The 18,183-nt window shown below is 32.9% G+C and overlaps 2 protein-coding genes and 1 long non-coding RNA gene across 11 annotated transcripts in view; 1 reads left to right on the top strand and 2 right to left on the bottom strand.

Annotated features, from left to right (window-relative positions):
- The window catches only part of LOC126741643 (centrosome-associated zinc finger protein CP190), a 29,242-nt gene extending 17,603 nt beyond the window's left edge, over positions 1-11,639 (top strand). For all 5 annotated transcript variants that reach the window (XM_050448174.1, XM_050448172.1, XM_050448171.1 and 2 more), the window contains exons 13-18: positions 2,760-2,873; positions 6,509-6,699; positions 6,756-6,963; positions 9,225-9,445; positions 9,523-10,069; positions 11,258-11,639. In XM_050448174.1, the coding sequence (XP_050304131.1) occupies positions 2,760-2,873; positions 6,509-6,699; positions 6,756-6,963; positions 9,225-9,445; positions 9,523-10,069; positions 11,258-11,325 (1,349 nt within the window). In that variant the 3' untranslated portion in view covers positions 11,326-11,639. The remainder of the gene's footprint in view (positions 1-2,759; positions 2,874-6,508; positions 6,700-6,755; positions 6,964-9,224; positions 9,446-9,522; positions 10,070-11,257) is intronic.
- LOC126741646 (uncharacterized) lies at positions 1,867-2,855 on the bottom strand. The gene is made up of 2 exons (XR_007662248.1): positions 2,712-2,855; positions 1,867-2,196 (listed from the first exon to the last, which is right to left on the bottom strand). It is a non-coding gene; the product is annotated as an uncharacterized LOC126741646 (long non-coding RNA).
- Positions 11,640-12,119: 480 nt separating the features above from the next.
- The window catches only part of LOC126741642 (protein sickie-like), a 146,172-nt gene continuing 140,108 nt past the window's right edge, over positions 12,120-18,183 (bottom strand). For all 5 annotated transcript variants that reach the window (XM_050448165.1, XM_050448167.1, XM_050448166.1 and 2 more), the window contains 3 exons: positions 17,898-18,131; positions 17,626-17,837; positions 12,120-15,189 (listed from right to left, as the gene is read on the bottom strand). In XM_050448165.1, coding sequence (XP_050304122.1) covers positions 14,795-15,189; positions 17,626-17,837; positions 17,898-18,131 — 841 coding nt within the window. In that variant the 3' untranslated portion in view covers positions 12,120-14,794. The remainder of the gene's footprint in view (positions 15,190-17,625; positions 17,838-17,897; positions 18,132-18,183) is intronic.

The following is an 18,183-nucleotide window of genomic DNA, read 5'->3' as shown; positions in this document are numbered from 1 at the left end:
TTGTTGAGTCAGCAGTTTCCACAGATTCGGTTCGGCAGTATCAATTTTCTGAGAACCTTATATATTGTTTTAACGAGCGCAAATTATATATCACATCATCATTTTGAAAGAAAAAATACTTTTAGAATATAAAGGTAAAGAAAAGCTTACACTAACTGATTATGTTATTTTAATTATAAAAAAAAATACATCCTACATACATTAACTTAAAACATTGACCATGAATTCCTGAATTTATGCTATTCATTCACTTAACTTTTCTTTGTAATTTCCAGGGATTAATTCTATTACCCTCGAGTAAATTTCCAAATTATTCCAGCACTTTCAGATCATTCTTTCACTCACAGGGTCTTTAAACAATCTGTCATCATATTTTCCCGGATTTAAAAAGTCAATAAAATTGGAAAATGCCTGGAAAATATGACAAATTTTGGTTTATCGCCGGAAGACGTTAAGAAAACGGCCCCAAGTGCCTGGAATGAATTGAAAATTGGTATAAACGAATTGAAAACAATTAAAAATTATGCATAAAAGTTAAGGAATGGCCTTAAATTCCTGGAATTTAATTAATTACAACCTCAACAAGCCTGGAAAATTGTGTCAAATTCCTGGAAAATGTATAAAAAGTTCCTATAGAAGTAGTTGCACGAATAATCATAATATTATGGGTAACGGTGCCAAATTTACCGTTTTGCTTAAAAGATAAGGAAAATGGTTTTTTTAGGATGAATTTTTCGATTATATCAAATGCCTGAAAAACATAAAAAATGTTTAAATTACTGGAATTAAATTAAAATTTACTTCAAAAATATTAAAAGCACGGAACATTGTGTCCAATTCGTGGACTTAAAGGAAATGCCAAAAAAAAACTTAAAAAAATTAGATCAAATGCCCAGAAAGGATAAAAAACCCTGGAAAGTATGAAAATTCGTGGATGCTAAAAAATGTACTGAAATTCTGGGAATAAAATCAAAATTTACCTTAAGAGGTCCGAAAGTTACCTTTAAAGGTCTGAATTTATACCAGGTATTTCACTTAATTTTGTTTTGAAATTTTCAGGGATTCAAGTCATTTTTTCACTCTTAGAGTCTTCTTAAACTGTCTTCCATGATTTCGGGGATTTTTGAACTAATATTCTATATTATTTCAGATCAAATTTCCCGGAATAAAATCAGGTTTCAATCCTTCAAATCCATGAAATATAAAATTGAATTAAATTTAAATTTAATTGAAATCACAATCCTAAAAAATATAGAAACTCCTGCAAATGTGTGCAAGACAGAAAAATTATGTGAAATGCCCGGGAGTCATTAAAAATTATCCTGAACCTGGAAAACTTTAAAAAAAATGAGTAAATTTCTGTAAGTTAAGAAATTGACCACGAATTCCTGAGTTTATCCCATTCATTTATTTAATTTTTTTTGTAATTTCCAGGGATTTAATTTTATTACTCTTAAGTAAATTTGCAAATTATTCCAAGACTTTCAGATCATTCTTTCACTCACAGGGTCTTTAAACAATCTGCCATCATATTTTCCCGGATTTAAAAAAGAACTCTCAAGCATTTACTCACGTTTTTAAATAATCCTGAATAACTTTTCTCATTTTATTCCAAAAATTTAAACTCATTTCGCACCCTTCTGAATCTTTTAACCATTTTCCATGTTTTCCCGGATTTTCGTAGTAATTTTCTATTTTATTCCAAGACCAATTTTCCGGAATAAAATAAAAATTAGTTCAAAAAGACTGCAATGACTCAATGTTGTCAAATTCCTGGAATGAATTGAAATCACTTCAAAATGCCTGGAGATTGACTGGATAAAAAAAATTACTTGAATGCCGTCAAAAATAATAAAATTATAATAATAATAATAATAATTTCTTTATTGCTTTCAAGATCTAATTTAAATAGACAATAGCAACGTCACAAAATGAACAAAATTAAAATTTGATAACATCTACACAGTACATACTGCTAATAAAAATAGTAAGAACAAAAAGATGATGTTGGACATAATATTGGGTGCATTACCTTACCACATATATCTCAAGTATGATACATTATGAAAATAAATAAATTAATAAACAAACCCTTAATATTAATCATAATACACATTTAAAATTGTAAATCGAAACTATAGATACACTTGCCCAACAGATACCTTGCAGCTACCTTGCAACCATTATGTCAACTCCCTGAAAACAAAAAATACATCAAATGCCAGAAGAGTATGAAAAGTCAATCAAATTCCAAACATAAAATTGGAAAATATGACAAATTGTGGATTATCGCCGGAAGTTAAGAAAACGGCCCCAAGTGCCTGGAATAAATTGAAAAATAGTATAAACGAATTGAAAACAATTAAAAATTATGTCGAAGTTAAGGAATGGCCTCAAATTCCTGGAATTTAATTAATTACAACCTCGACAAGCCTGGAAAATTGTGTCAAGTTCCTGGAAAATATAAAAAATTCTTTAAAAATGTCTGGTGGACAAGAAAGTAGCTCAGATGTCTCCAAAAACCTAAAAAAAATATGTGAAATGCCTGGGAGATATAAAAAATTAGACAAACTGTAGAAAATCATTAAAAAAAATACTTCATGGATTTCCATGAATTTCATACTAAATTGTTGCAAAAGTAACCCCCCTAAACACCCTTTTTATATACAAAATTTGTTCATAAAAATATGGATTTGCTTAGAATTACATACATTACATAGTCTTAGTTTTACTTATTGACTCAATAATCCGATTTTTAGGTCTGGTGGACATCGTGGTACTGGAGGACAACCAACAGTACATCCTTCAGCAGCCCCAGGGCCAAGTGGGCGGAGCCGATTTCATTCTACCGCCGGAACTCACTAGCGGCGAAGGTACGATTTTAAAATTATTAATAATATAAAGCAAAACGTACTACACACATAAAAAGAACATAAAAATTATTTCAATATACATAACACACTTAAATTTCTAAACGTTGCGCTCCACTTCATTGGCGAAATATCACCAATGGATCAGTACCATCCGTGTGATGTTAAATAAAAAATAATGAAACGTAAAAACAGTAAACATACAATTATAAAAAGACATGAAATGACACTAGGACGAGTGGACCACGTTCAGTAATACAATCTGGTAACATATAAACCTTTACAATTTACTAATTTATTACGTGAAAATTAGCCTCGAGTATAACATCTAGATATTTGATTTGTTGTTCATGTTCTATTGCAATATTGTTTGTACAAATATGGTGTTAATACCTGAACTTTTTCTTGTCTGTTGCTTAAATATAATTGAAACAGTCAAATTGCTTTAAACATTTTTTAAATTTAACCATGTTTAACTTATATTAATTATGTACCTGAAATATTTACCCTCCCTTAAATTTCAATGACCTTCATTTTTCCATGTGGTTTTATTAGTCAGAAATAAAGATAAAGATTGGACTATGAAGAAAGTTTATAAGACATGTTAATTATAATATATATAACTATTCAATTCAATCTTTTAGAACTAATTTTCAGTTTACTCCGATTCAAATTTCAAGGATTGATGACCTCATTTGACTTTGGGAAATTTCATCTACTTGAAAAATCCGGGAAAATATGGAAAATGGTTTATAGACTCTGGGAGTGAAAGAATGACTCGAAATTCCTGGAATTAAATGGAAAATAACTTAAGAAAATTTAAAACCGTGAATATGAAACCTTAAATTCAGAAAAAATTAAAAGAATCGCCTAGAATGTTAAAACAATGGAATAAATCGAGGAATTCGTGACCAATTTTTGACTTTCGAGGATTTAGACAATTTTTTAATGTTTTCCAAATATAAGAGTATTTTGAATCCCATGCATTTGACAACAGTTTTCTATATTTTCCAGGCATTTGATGCATTTTACCATAATTTTTTATTCTTTTTAGACCATTTTTCATTTTATTTAAATTCATATTTCATTGATTCAAAACTCACTTTATTTAGGGAAATTAGATCTGGAATAAAATGAAAAATCCGGAAAAACATGAAAAATTATTTAAAGACTGGAAGTGTAAGAATGATTTTGAATTCCTGAAATAAAATTGATATAAAATGGAAAAGAAAAATACGTAAATAATTCATTTAAAAGTGTACTGCCTAGAAAGTTAATAAAAGTGGAGTAAATTCAGGAATTCTGGGTCTTGGATTTTTTAACTTATATATCCTCCACATTTTTTCGAAACATTTTTTTATATATTCTAAATGGATTTAATGTAGTTTTTTAAAACTTCGTTAGGTTTGGAGCCTTAATAACTCTCGGTTATCTACGGTATTTCTTTATATCTTCCAGCCATTTGACATGATTTTTTAATGGTGTCCAGCGATTTTAGAGGTAACTGAATTACTTTTTTATATCTTTTTAGGCATTTTGAAGTGATTTCCATTAATTCCAGACATTTGAGGTAATTTTTTACCTTTGAGGAATTTGACCTAACTTTAAATTTGATTCCAATTTTTAATTTTATTCCAATTAATTTTGATTTTATTTAAATTCCAGTGAATTGGTTTTGAGTAAAATGGAAAAACGGTTCAAAAGTCATGGAAAAATCCTGTGAATGAAAGAACGACTTCAAATAGCTGGAATTAAAGGGAAAATATTACACAAAAAAAAACTCAAATACTGGTGACAAATTCAGGATTTCGGGGTCAATTTTTTACTTCCAGGTATTTATGTTCCAGTATACAGGGTGTTACAAAATTCGGAGTAATATTTTAAGAGTCAAAATAAGTCTGTTTTTCTAGGAACATGTGTCCTAAAATTTACCCCCTCAGAGCTACAGCCCGCGCAAATTGCTTGAAGAAAATCGATTATTTGGGACCATGACTACAGTTATGTGTCAAATCTCCTGAAAAGACCCGTTTTTTGAGTGTTCTGTGACGAAAATGGTGTAAATCCAATTTTAAGGAAAGATTCAGGAGGGCTTACCCTTCTGATGGCCCCTATCTTAAGTTTGCAATAATAAACTTAAAAATCTAGCAACATCTTCTTGTTAGCCATGAAACTCTTAAATTTTAGTTATTTGCATTTTTTCGATACAATTAACCGTTTTCCAGAAAGTCGCTGTTAAACAAAAGGGGAGCATTATTAAGCCAGATCAAACTATCCAATTAGAAAAAACGAAGTAGGCTGTGACCGCTAATTTTAGGTTTTTTTTTATGGCCAACTAGACGGTGTCTCAGATTTTCAAAATTCTTATCGGTAACATAAGATATGGGCCATCATAAGGGTAAAAGCTCCCATGAATCTGAGTTTTGACCGTTTTTTTGGGACGAAAAATGTCAAGAGAACCCAAAAAACTGAGACTTGAAAATTTTCAAAAGATTTAATGCATAACTATAGTTAGTGTTTTAAATAATCTATTTTCTTAAAGCAAATTTGAGAGGGCTGTAGCTCTGAATGGATGCGTTTTAGGACACATGTTTATAGGAAAAAAGTCCTATTTTGACTTTAACTATACGCTCTTAAAATATTTGCACCCAATTTTGTAAAACATGAAGTCGAAATATTACTACAAATTCCTGAAATAACGTCAAAAAAGCCTGAAAATTGATGGATAATGCCTAGAATTAAAGTAAAAAGGGCTTCAACAACCCTGGAAAACATAGATTCTTTTCAAATACCCGGTAATTAAGGAACAATCTTAAATTTTTGGAAAATTACTGTAAAAAAAAACTGGGGAAAACATTGTATATATTTTATTCCAGGAATTTGAGGCCCTCATTTAACATCTGGTTAGTAGCCCACAGGTTTTCTTCTTTTCCAGTATTTGTAGGGCTGTTTTTCGATATTATTCCCAGAATTTAATTTTTATTTTCTATGACTCTTCATACTTTCCAACATTTTTATTAGTTTTCCCGGTAGTTTTTCGTTTTTTTTTTTTAAGTTTTCTAAGCTTAGAGTAATTTTTTATATCTCGCAGAAATCTGACATAATTTTTTCTACTTTTCAGTGAGTGAGTACTATTTTATGTGTTTTCTAGGTTTTTGAAGATTTTTGGGATACTCTGTTGCGTGTTCCATGCAAGTGAAATGTTTTCCAGGATACCCAAAGTGATTTCCGTTAAATACCGGACAATTTCGGCTCCAACTAATATTGATTTTTTCATTGTTCTATCCACGTGAATCTTTGTTTTACAAAGTAACCTTCAACTAAAGTTATTGTTGCTCAAATTTTCCCAATAATTTCACTATTCGCATATTCATTTTCACTTGCAGCAATCAGTTTGACCCGGTGTTATAGCACTTTTGACCTATCGACGCTATAGTTTTCGTCGAGTTTACATTGCATTTCCGACTGTATATTTGTTATTGTCTATACCGCAATTGAGGATATTCTTCCTTTTTTTTTTTGTTGATCGTCCTATTGTGACATTAATTCCAATATCCGCTTGTTTTACTACTTTTTTAGTTTATAACTAATACGGTATTGGCTTTCTTAGTACCTAAGTAGCATTTTTTTTTTTCTTTTAGGTATATTACAGGCGGCGGCTGCCGCTGCCGGCGGTGACCTAAACTCCACCGACGAACTGGTGATGGTCCTCACCGACCACGATTATCCCGAAGACGAACAAAATCAAGGACAAGGCGGCGAGAATTCCAATATCGTAGTGCTTTATAGTCACCCGGTGGAGGGACAACAGGGTCAATTTATCACCTCACAAGTGAGTTGAACACACTTTTCCCTAGGGGATTTGATGATGGTTTATTTTTTCCGTAGGGAAATCTTCTAGTTAATTCTGACGGGATGCTGGAAATAAGAAACGGAGCCTCGATTACCACTACGGCCGGTCAGATAATCGTCGATAACACCACGACCACGCAAGCGATCGAGTCGCCTATAGAATCGATCGATTTGATTAGGAAAGAAATTGAGGGCACCGGGGGTGGAGATGCTACTACGGTGGATACTCCTTTAAAGGAAAAAGGTAGATCAAAATCTTCCAAGGACTCTTTAATTATTATTTAATTAGAATGTGTTCAAAGAAAGTTGAATGTTGGGATTGAAAAGGCTCGGAGAACGTTTCTAAACCTTTGAAGGACAGAAAAAAAAAGGACAGGGAAATTGCTGAGAAATATCAAAAAAACAGGCATTTATGAGAATTTACTCTGAAATGGTGAACGCTCTCTGTCTAGAATAAAATAGGAAACTAGTCCAAGCATCCTGGAAAAAATTTAAATTTTTCTTTAAATCCCTGACGCATAAATTTGTGGAGTAAAGCGAAAACATTATTTTAAAAAAGTTGGAAAGTTATTTCAAATATCACTTTAAATTCCTGTAATAAGATTAAAAATTACTCTAGAGAGCCTGAAAAGTAAGAAAATTTAATAGAATTGCCCTGGAATTAGAGAGAAAATTATAGGCTCGTATTTCTGAAAAATTGCTTCGCATCGCGGGAAATCAAAATCCTGGAATAAACCAAAGAAAAATCAAAATACCTGAAAAATACGATTTTTTTGTTTTCTAAATACCTGTAAGACCAAGTATTACTGCAAATTCCTATATAATGCTAAAAGTTACCATGAAAGGCCGAAAAGTAAAAAAACTTAATGGAAATGCTCTGGAATTAAAGGAAAAATTGTTCCAAGAAATTCTGGAAACGATTTTTTTCAAATCATCGGAAATCGAGGAATATGCTCGAAATTTTGAATAATTCTTCTAATAAGTCCCCGGAAGTCATTATTCTGAAAAATATGAACATTTATTGAAAATGTCCTGCAATTAATGGCAAAATGTCTCCAAGAATCCTGAAATCCTGAAAAACATTATGTTATTTCAAATTCCCGATAGTCAAGAAACTGGCTTAAATTTCAGGAAAATTACTACAAAAAAAAACCGGGAAAACATGAAAAATTTATTTAAACCCCGGACTTCCGTTCTAACTCCCCGGAAGTCAAATTCCTGGAATACATCAGAAAAATATTCCAGAATTTGTCTTCAAATCCTTGACTTCCAGGTTCCTGAAATAAACTGAAAAAAAAATTCAAAAACGTCTAAAAAAATAGTTTTAAATACCTGGAGATAAAGCAATACTTCAAATTCCTGAAATCAGACCAAATTTTTTTTTAAAAAGCCTGAAAATGTAATGGAAATACACTGGAATTAAAGGGAAAATTTCTTGAAGAATCCTGGAAACATGATTTTTTTCAAATCTTCGAAAATCGATAAATATGCTCAAATTTTCTGTAAAATTACTTTAAATCCCCGGAAGTCGAAATCTAAGCATATATCACAAAAATATTTAAAAAATATGAACATATATTGAGACTGTCCTGTAATTCTAAGGCAAATGACTCCAAGAATCCTGGAAATGCTTTTTTTAATCCCTGCAAATCATGGAACAGGCTTAAATTTTAAAAATGAATACAAAGAAATGATAAAAAACATGACATTGTCTTAAATCCCTAAAAGTCAAAATCCTGGAATATATGAAAAAAATTTACTCAATTTCCGGATTCAAATCGAAAAACTTGTTTGAATTAATGGAAAATTACTACGTAAAACCCGGGAAAACCTAAAAAATTGTTTTAAATAACTGGACATCAAAAGTGTTTCAAATCACTTTGAAATAATGATGCCTCGAATAAATTGAAAAATCCGCATCCATTGGATAACATAAAAAATTCTTTACAAAAGATAAACAGGAACTTCACAAGTCTAGAAAACATACACATCTGTTTTAAATATGTGGAATAAAATGACTTTAATTTGCTTCAAGAGCCTGGTGTGTTAAAACTAAAAAAAAAATTCAAGTTATTCATAGACTTATCTATGTTTTCTATTGAAAACGATGAAACATTGTTTAAATACCTGAAAAATGTGACAAATAATTTGAATATCTGGAACAAAATAAGAATTCGCTTTAAAAAGCATCGAAAATCTTAAAATTTGTTTAAAATTCCTGATAGACATAGTAAAGCTTAAAAATTGTTTAAATCCCTGAAAAAAATATGTAAAATTCGGGGCAGGTACCGATTTTCTGTAATAAAATGAAAAAGCATTTCATAAAACCTATCAAATTTAAAACATTTTCAGATCTCTGGAATTCAAAGAATCAGGTCAAATCCAACATAAAAATTGAAAAAAGCAAGTAATCAAAACTATGCCCTTCCTTAAAACTAAACCACTGCTTATGCTCAAACTCTTCCCTAAACTTCTTAAATCTAACCAAAAAAATTCTTGATTTAGACAACGAATTTGCGCCTTCCACAAATGAGCAAGTACAACAGCCAGAAACGCAGTCAGAAAACCACCCCGAAGAATTTTCTGCTGCTGAGGGCAAAAACACGCCTCCGGACACCACCGATTCCACCGTAATGCAGCAAGAACAAGAAGAACCCATGGAAGTAGACGAGAACCAAATACCCAACGCTGAAGAACCCTCGGAAGTAGTAACTTCCGCAGAACAGGTAGGTTAGTGCATGAGTTAGTCAATGGACCCTGGGTGTTTATTCATGAATGTTAAACTCTTTCTTTTTAAATGAAGGAAAATACGGAAACAGGCGCAACAGAAGAGGAAAAACGAGTGACAGAAGAGGAGAGTTGTGAAAACGCCTCGCAACCCGTAGACATCCCTCCAGTATCTCCCAAATGCCAATCGGAAGAGGTGGAAATACCACACGAGGACGAAGAAGTGGTCAGTCAGCAAACAGCATCCGTAGAACCCATGGAAGTGGACGGAACAATCCTTCAGAACCACCCGCAGGAGAGCCTTGACGAGGTCGATCGATCCACTTACGCCCCCGAAGAAACCGTGGAAACGCAACCGACCGTTCAAACTCCCTCGGAGGAACCTCAACCTCAAGAATGCGCCAAACCGGAAGAACAGCAACATCCGGAAGTGAACGCTCCAACTGCTTTCGAGGATTTCACCGATGAGTCGCAGCACAGTGCCGGGCAGAAAACGAATAAGGACTTAAATAAGGAGATTCTGGAGGATTGGGACGACACTGACAGTCAGGCGAGCCAAAATCCTGAGAATCAGGAGGATGAGGAGGAGGTTCAAGAGGAACGTGAACCGAATGAGAATAATGGTGAGTACAGTGTAGGTAACACCGGATAGATTTTAGGAATGGTGGTAATTTTTTGGCGAATGTGCCGGGAATGACAAAATCCTTTCCCGATTTTTAGGCTTTTTGCAGGGATTGTAACTTTGCTTTATACCCAAAATTTCACTTGGAGTGAAAGGGAAAATCGCTTCTAATGTTCGAGAAAACGCTAAACGAAGTTTCTGGAATAAATCAAAAAATTCCATGGATTAAAAAAATTGAAGTGAAAACCTTAAACATTGGATGTTTTAAAATTTGTATTTTACGTGAACGCACCGGAATAGGCGCAAAAATGTTACTCGTTTTTAGCGAGTGCGTTAGGAAAGACAATACCTCTGCTCTGAGCACTCGCTTTGAATCGGAATATTTCAAAAATTATTGGATGTTTCTCATGAAATAAAAAGCCTGATATTCAGAAATCAATTATTTAGAAATGTTCTTTTAAATTCAAAAAATCCAAGCCACAGTTTCAGAACAAAAAGACTTTTTGTGCAGTAAGGTTCAGAGATCATATTTGTCCTTCAACGTGAGCATTTACTTTCTAGCTGAATATCTCAAAAACTAATGAATGTCCTCTTATGAAATAGAAAGCCTGATGCTCAGAAATCAATTCTTTACAAATGTTGTTTTAAATTGAAAAAATCCAAGCCACAGTTTTGGAAGTAAGGAACTTTTTGTACAGTTAGGTCAGAATTTGACCTGAAATAAAATGAAGTCACTTTAAAAATCCGAAGAAAATGTCAAACGTTATTTTAATTTCCTTGAACAAAATGTGAAATTACTATAAAAGTTCCTGAAAAAATGGCAATATTTTCCCTTAACTGCCGGGACTTAAAATTAATGTTCATTTCATTTCTGGAATAAAATGGAAAATTACATACAAATTTTGAAAAGACATGGATATATGTGATTCCTTTGGCAGTCATGAAAAATGACATTGAAAGCCTGGAATACAAACATGAGTTACTCAAAAAAGCCTAAAAATCATGGAAAATTGAGAATTTACTTTAAAAATCCTAGTCTATGTAAAAAAAAAGAAAATTGTTAACACTCTATATATACCGGATGACCCTGACACGCAAACTTCCCTTATTATAACTCATCCGTCACTATCTCAACACAACAACATGCCATGCCAATTTTTATTTAAAATGCAACTTTATCCACTTTCAGCTACTGAAAACGTTACAAAACTAATGGACGACTGGGAGGAAGAAGAGGAAGACCAACACAAAGAATAAATCAAAAGGAAAAAAACGAATCTTCTGCCCGAAGATTGAATTGTCTTATCTACAAAAATCGTATACTCGTTCTTTTTTTTTTAACTTTATTACAATCGCGTGAAATAGTTTCAAATTAGGTTTAGGTATAAATTGTCCCTGAAAGCGGTATATTGAGGCAACCGATTTTTATTTATACAATGTAAATATAGTTTATGTAAATATTTCTCTTTTTACATCATGAATATCTACAATTTACTTTTTTTTTGTTTAACTCAATATCGATTGCATGGCCTTGAGCGTTACTTATATGTAATATAGGAGACGTCATTTCAGTTAAGTGTTTTATTTCAATCAAATGCCAGTTTTTATCTATAAAATTAGGTAAATATAAAAATTATAAGCAAGATTCCTTTTTGAGTGCATTATCGTTATTAAAAGACTGTTTTGACTATAAATACTACATAGTATACACTTTTTATCCTTGTCTTACAATAAACCCAATAGACAAGTTTTGTTGTTAAGAAAACATTGACATGAACTTTATGTTTAAGGGATAAAACCTTAAATTTATTCCAGGAATGTGATGTAGAAAATTGACGATTTAAAAAAATTCATTGAAAAGAGCGCCTGATAAAACACAAGAATCAATATTACAAGTAGTAAAATGCCTGGAATAAGATGAGAAATTGCCTAGACTCCAAGCATTCCGGCCAACCCAAAGAAAGAACATTCCGACCTTTATTGAAATAAACCTCACAATAAACATAAATCCTCTACGTGATAAGGATTTATTAAAATAATACTTAACACAATCAAGATAAATAATTTATTGGTAGTTTTTATATTACAATTTGTATAAAATTACTATATTATCGCGGTACAAATAAACGTTATAAACAAGGGATATTTCTTTTTAAATTAAATTATTTACATTAAATACTTATCGGGTTATTTTGACCAGAAATACTCATAAACACAGACAAATAATTAAAAAAAAAAAACGAAAACTGCGTAGCGTACAGTTCTTATCCTTGTCTAACAAGGCAAATATTGTTCTACCCAAGAGAGAGACAAAACCTTAACAATATCTTAGGTTAGAATAATTGCACAAAAAGGGCGCGTATAAAAAGCTGTTACACAAATACACTTGTCTCAAAATATAGTTTTTTTTATTATTTTGTTATAGGTACATTATATACGGTAGTTTTTTAAATACCGCTTGTTTATACAGCAACATTCATTCTTTACTTGATAAGTTATACAACAAACAAACAGCACAATATAGTAGGGTGGTCCATTAATTGTCTTTATAAGTGTTTTCGCTCAATGACTTCCTCAGGAACAATTAATGAAATCCCTGGTGTGCAGTAATATTTCTCATAATTCATTTTCGTACTGCGTCTTAAAAAACGAAACCGCAAAGGTATAAAAGTGAAGCACTTGGTTATAGTCGGGTGGTACTTAAATCTACGTGAAACGATTGTGTTTTTGTTTATCGGTTTTTTTAGGTCGTTCGATGTGAATTGACCGTGAAAAAAGGATTTTTTTCCTTGATTAAGGGTGGAAGTCTTAATGATCCATAAGGGAACGTTTGAAATCTGTGTTCACACTGACTGCAGCGCATATAAAAACTTTCATGCGAAAATCCTGGATGAATACAATAATCAAATAAATGTTCGCGTAACACATAAAAGTAATACGTTATGTGTATTAGCTTTTCTAATGCTCTGAATAAATAAAAATATATAAACGATAAATGTGTGCCTTTAATGGCTTTTATGTTAAAATTTAGGCCGATATTAGACGGTAAAACTGGTTACAATAAATTGGAATGTATACAGGATGTTTCCTGGGTGAGTTAAATTATTTAAACATTCGGAACAAAGATAAGGATTTTGAAAAATTGTTAGGTTTTATTAGGAAATGGTGCATTTAGTTGTTTATCAAAATTCTTGATAACTTTTTTACTATTAGAAAAAGATACAAGAATTAAAGAAAATCACTTTATACACCCACCCACAGAGTACATTTTTGATTAGAACAAAAATTCCGAACAAATCAATAGATTTTGAAAAAAATTAAAATTTCCTTTTTACACTTAGACTATTTTCAAAGTTATTGAACACATTTTCATTATTTAAAAATAGAAGCATGAATCAAAAACTGCTACCATTTAAAACAATCCCTTTTAATGTAAATTAATTATAATATTCATGTTGACCACAAATTGTCGGTTTTTACCGAGAAATGCGGTTTTAAAACCCACTGATCCTGAGGGAATTTTCAAAAAAAAACGCCCCTGATCATTAGAAATAATAAAAATTCAGTAAAGACAAAAAAGATGTAGATTTTAATGACCGACAAAAAAGCTTCTATACTTTTTTGCCTAAACCACATAATAAACAAGATATTTCAAAAATAAGTCAAACACAATAGGATTGTCGAGAAAATAGAACTTTTTTTAAACTCAAGGGACGTTGGCACACAGTAAAGATTCTTGCAGCAATGAATTTTTTGTCCCTTACAAGAATAGGATGTTAGTTACATGACCCATTTACAAAACTTTTACTCTAAAGATCTCATTTTGAGATTAAGAGAAACCTTGTTAGAAATCCCTTAATATTTGAGCCTTTAATGCGTAAACTCGACAGTTCGTTATAACCAAATAAAGACCTGAGCTTTCTTAACTACTCTATTGTAAATACTATAACTCTATTGTTAGTAAGAAGATATAAACGGGAGGGAGTCACTTAATGACAACAAAGACTCACTAAACATTTAGACTGATTTTAAATAGTACATTATTTGAGGCAGTTGAAGTACCTACTGTGTTTTAAAAAAAAAAAATTTTTTTTTGTCTGATCTAATATCGAAATTATTTTTCACGCAGATAGCTTCAGATGCTTGAAAACAATTGAAATATTGCTTCTAGAACCGTGATATCAAATTTGTTAATATGCCTGAACTGTTTGGAGGAGGCTTCAACATCTGATCTGAGCACCAAAAGTGACGTGATTTAAAAAAACGTGGATACATTTTATTCTAACGCATGGATTTTCGTGATTTTTTTAATTAAGTTTAAGAGCATTCCAAAGAGAATTTTAAAGTAAAAATCAAGACGTGCTGGGCGCTAGAAGTGAAGTTATGATCCATGTTACCTGAGACTGTTTTTCCTCTTGGACATGATTTACAAAAATTTGTATAAAAATTATTCCCATTCATGAATTTTCGTGATTTTTTCGGTAGTAGCTTAAGAACATTCCAAAGAAACTTTTAAAATAGTCATAAAGTTGATCTGAGCACTAGAAGTGGAATTATGATCCAAGTTACTTGAGAACAATTTTTAATGACCATTAAGTAGTACCTTGCGTAAACAATGCATTAATCCAGGATTCCGTTACAATTTATCCCCCATTTCTTACAAAAACCGAGCACCTAAGGCTTCAATCTCCTAATCAAGCGTAAAACTTTCCCTGTCCCGCATATGCTACGAGACACTCTCCGTGCCCACGTTACTGCTCCCGTGCGTCATATTCGAGTCTAAACTGTTACAGTCCGAGTCGTTCGAGTGTGGACTCGAATAATTCGCGGCTTCTTGAAGCCGCATCAGCATATTTAAGAGCGGATCTCCGTCACTTTCCGCTTGAGCGTTCGGGTTGTTTTCCAGTCCCACGTCTTTCGCGGTGATGGTGGTTAATCCTTGAGGAGGTGCTCCCGGCCAAGGGTAACTGTCCAGGATAAATTGTGCCGGGTCGTTCCAGGAGGCCCTACGCCCGTACAGTTGTAAACCTTCGCGGGCCGCCTCTCGAAGGTACGGGGCCAGGGAGTAGTTCCATACGTCGGCGAACCAAGCACGCGCTGCGTCTAGTTCCAACGGACAACCTGGAATTTTTAAATTCTCTCACTAACTATTCTTGTAAATTGGTGAACAAAGATTCAATCAATCAATATATGCTTTACTGTCAAAAAAAGTAAATTTGTTGACGGAACAGTTAAATCAAAAATAATACACAAACAAATTAGGTAAAATGGCTTTTCGCAACTAAGAGTTTCTTTGCCATCAAATATAAATGTTTTTTTTTTATTAATGACCTTGTAGGCATTGGCAAGAACACATCATTAGTTTATCGACTGCTATATTCATGCCTATTTGTTGTGTTCATATTTCTAAATTATCAAACGATCTCATAAAAACTAGTTCATACACTACCCAAACAAGTCAATAAATGATGCAGTGGTTAAATAACTAAAATGCAAATATGATTTGTCTACCTAAAATAAATAAAATCGAAAACCCCCCTTAGACCCATTTTAACATACAATTTTTTATAAACCCACTGCATCATATTAAGATTTTACTTTCCACAAATTTTCCTTATTCATTTTTGGAAGAAGCTAATGATTTGGGCAAAACATTTAAGAAGTCTAACGGAAAAATTTAGTTTTTTTATCAATTTTTAAAATGGATTTTTTACCCTCACGAAACTCTTTTATAAAAGCTAAAAGAGAAATAATATTGAGAATAAATTATTAATTTAATTTAAGTTTTGAATTCATTAACAAATTTAATTAAAAATTCTGCAGGGATTAAACCTTTTATGAAATTATTTCTCATAACTTACATCAATAACTATATAATAAACCTAGATTATCTTTTTCTAAAACTGGTATTAACAGAGAGATATTCGTTGTCAAAAATTAACTTTTGATTTAATGGAACTTGAAACCCTCCGGCTCTCTGTTAATATTAGCTTTGTTCGCGGTGAGAGTGCTGGACAAGTTCAGAATTACTTCGCATCCGCATTGTTAAAAAGAGCGTTCGCGGTTACTAGACCTGAACTTCTAGTTCGAAATCCTGCCGTTCGCGGATGTTTTGTTACTTGTTCAGGATCAATCTGTAAATAGTTCAATCGATCCTTCATTAGACTAGAATTTTGAGTTCTAGATTTGCGCAGTAGATTTTTTATGACATAAACGTATCTATGTATGTTGACTTATTTACTTGTCCTACTGTTTTTTATTATTTTTACGAGTAGTTTGTTGCTTAACTAACACTTCCTGTTATAATTAAATCGATTTTGTTTTAGATTAGTTGTCCATGATAAAATTACCATGACTGATCATTTATGTTATAGTGATGAGGACTTGGAGAACCTCTTAGAAGTTACAGAAGTTCCCAAAAAAAGTTGGATATTTTGAAAACATTCTTTCACAATTTGACGATTTTTTACAACATTTTCGAATGAGCTCAGCACTGACGAATGAACTGGCAAATCGATTTCCTGAATCCCCATATTATAAACAACAGGAAGGAGCCTCAGAAAAAATAACTGCATTAAAATTTATTACGGTATTCCTTAGCAATTTCTCTGCTTCAAATCTTTCCTAAATAAAACAATCGGAAATCATAACCTATACTAACCCAAACAAATTTAGATGCTGACAGTCCGTGGATCGGTAGCGGTTGAAATAAATTCCGAACCGGTTATGAATCACGCATGTGCATATCCTTTAACGATGAAGAGTTCCTGACTGATCGCAGGCATAAATAAACTGGTTGGGCTAATATATAGGAAGTTACTATAGAGTAAACGGCAAAAATATGGAACAAATTCAATAAAAAATAAATGAGGATGTGTTTCGAAAAAACGCTTGCACATGTCGGTTAATATATTTGATTGCGCATTTTTTTTAACAAAAATTTTGTATACAGGGTGTCTCATGTAGCCGTGATTAATACCAAGTTTCTTATTTTAGAGTTTGTCTAGCTAAGGAAAGGTACACCATCTGTTTCAAAGCTGCGCCAAGTTTTGTCCCCTAATAACGCGCGATTAGTGACAGTAGCGCGCTTTTTTAATTTAATTTAAAGGCACAGAACACAAATATAAGAATTAACGCAACGGCACTGTTTATATGCAAATCAAGGCGATCGATACCGTTGCTTTGGCAGCGGCGTAAACAAATTTACTGCGAAACCGAGCCGAACAACACGTGCTGTACCTTTCCTTAGCTAGACAAAGTCTAAGAATCCAAAAATGTAATCACAGACAGGGTTGTGTTTACATTTTTGGATTCTTTACAAAATGATTTTGATGTCATACTTTTATTCAACTGTTTCTAACATACGCGGTTTTAAAAATTGCTGTTTTTATGAATTTAAAAATTTTTGCCGTTCACTGTATAGTAATCCTATTACACAACCATACTTTAAGATCCCGTATACTAAAGGTTAATCGGTACGGTTAGTTCATGCTCTTAATTGCGAGTTAATAAAAAACACTATAGGATGCAGGTTGAGAGACATGAAAGTTGACTTACTGAGGAACAATCTGGGTCCAATGGCCACATCCCCACTACTATGCGTCTCCAAGAAGGCGTTTAAATGCTGCCACACCCTCGGCAACCATCCTAAAATGGCGGCCAATTCCGGCTGCGGTCCCTGTTCCAGTTCCAGGGCGGCCAAACGTCTTCGGAGCACGCGCCCCAACAGGCCCCTGGCCGGTTCCATATGGGGGGCCACCAATACCCACCTAAAAACCCGAACAATTAAAAAAAAAAATTAAGTGGAAGTTTTTCACATTTTGTCATACCGAAATCCGTGTTGCAGTTGTAAACTGGTGGCGGAACAGGCGCTCTGCGCCATCGTTCCCAGTAAGCAGGGTAAGTTTCTGGGTAAGCTGCCTAATGCGTCCGCTAGGGGGCCCGCCTTGTGTAAATTGTCCAGGACGACTACGCACGGCAGGACGCTGTTGTCCCCGGAGGCCGCTTGCTCGGACAGGTGCTGCAGGTACTGGCGTAATTCTTTGGCCGATTTGTTGTCCACACTGAAACAGTTAAATTCAAATATGGGATACAATATAGTAGATTGCGCATAGG

Source organism: Anthonomus grandis, chromosome 10 (assembly GCF_022605725.1).
Source record: "Anthonomus grandis grandis chromosome 10, icAntGran1.3, whole genome shotgun sequence".
NCBI lineage: Eukaryota > Metazoa > Arthropoda > Insecta > Coleoptera > Curculionidae > Anthonomus > Anthonomus grandis.
Note: the sequence above shows the minus strand (reverse complement) of the source record. Positions and strands in the feature narration are given on the sequence as shown.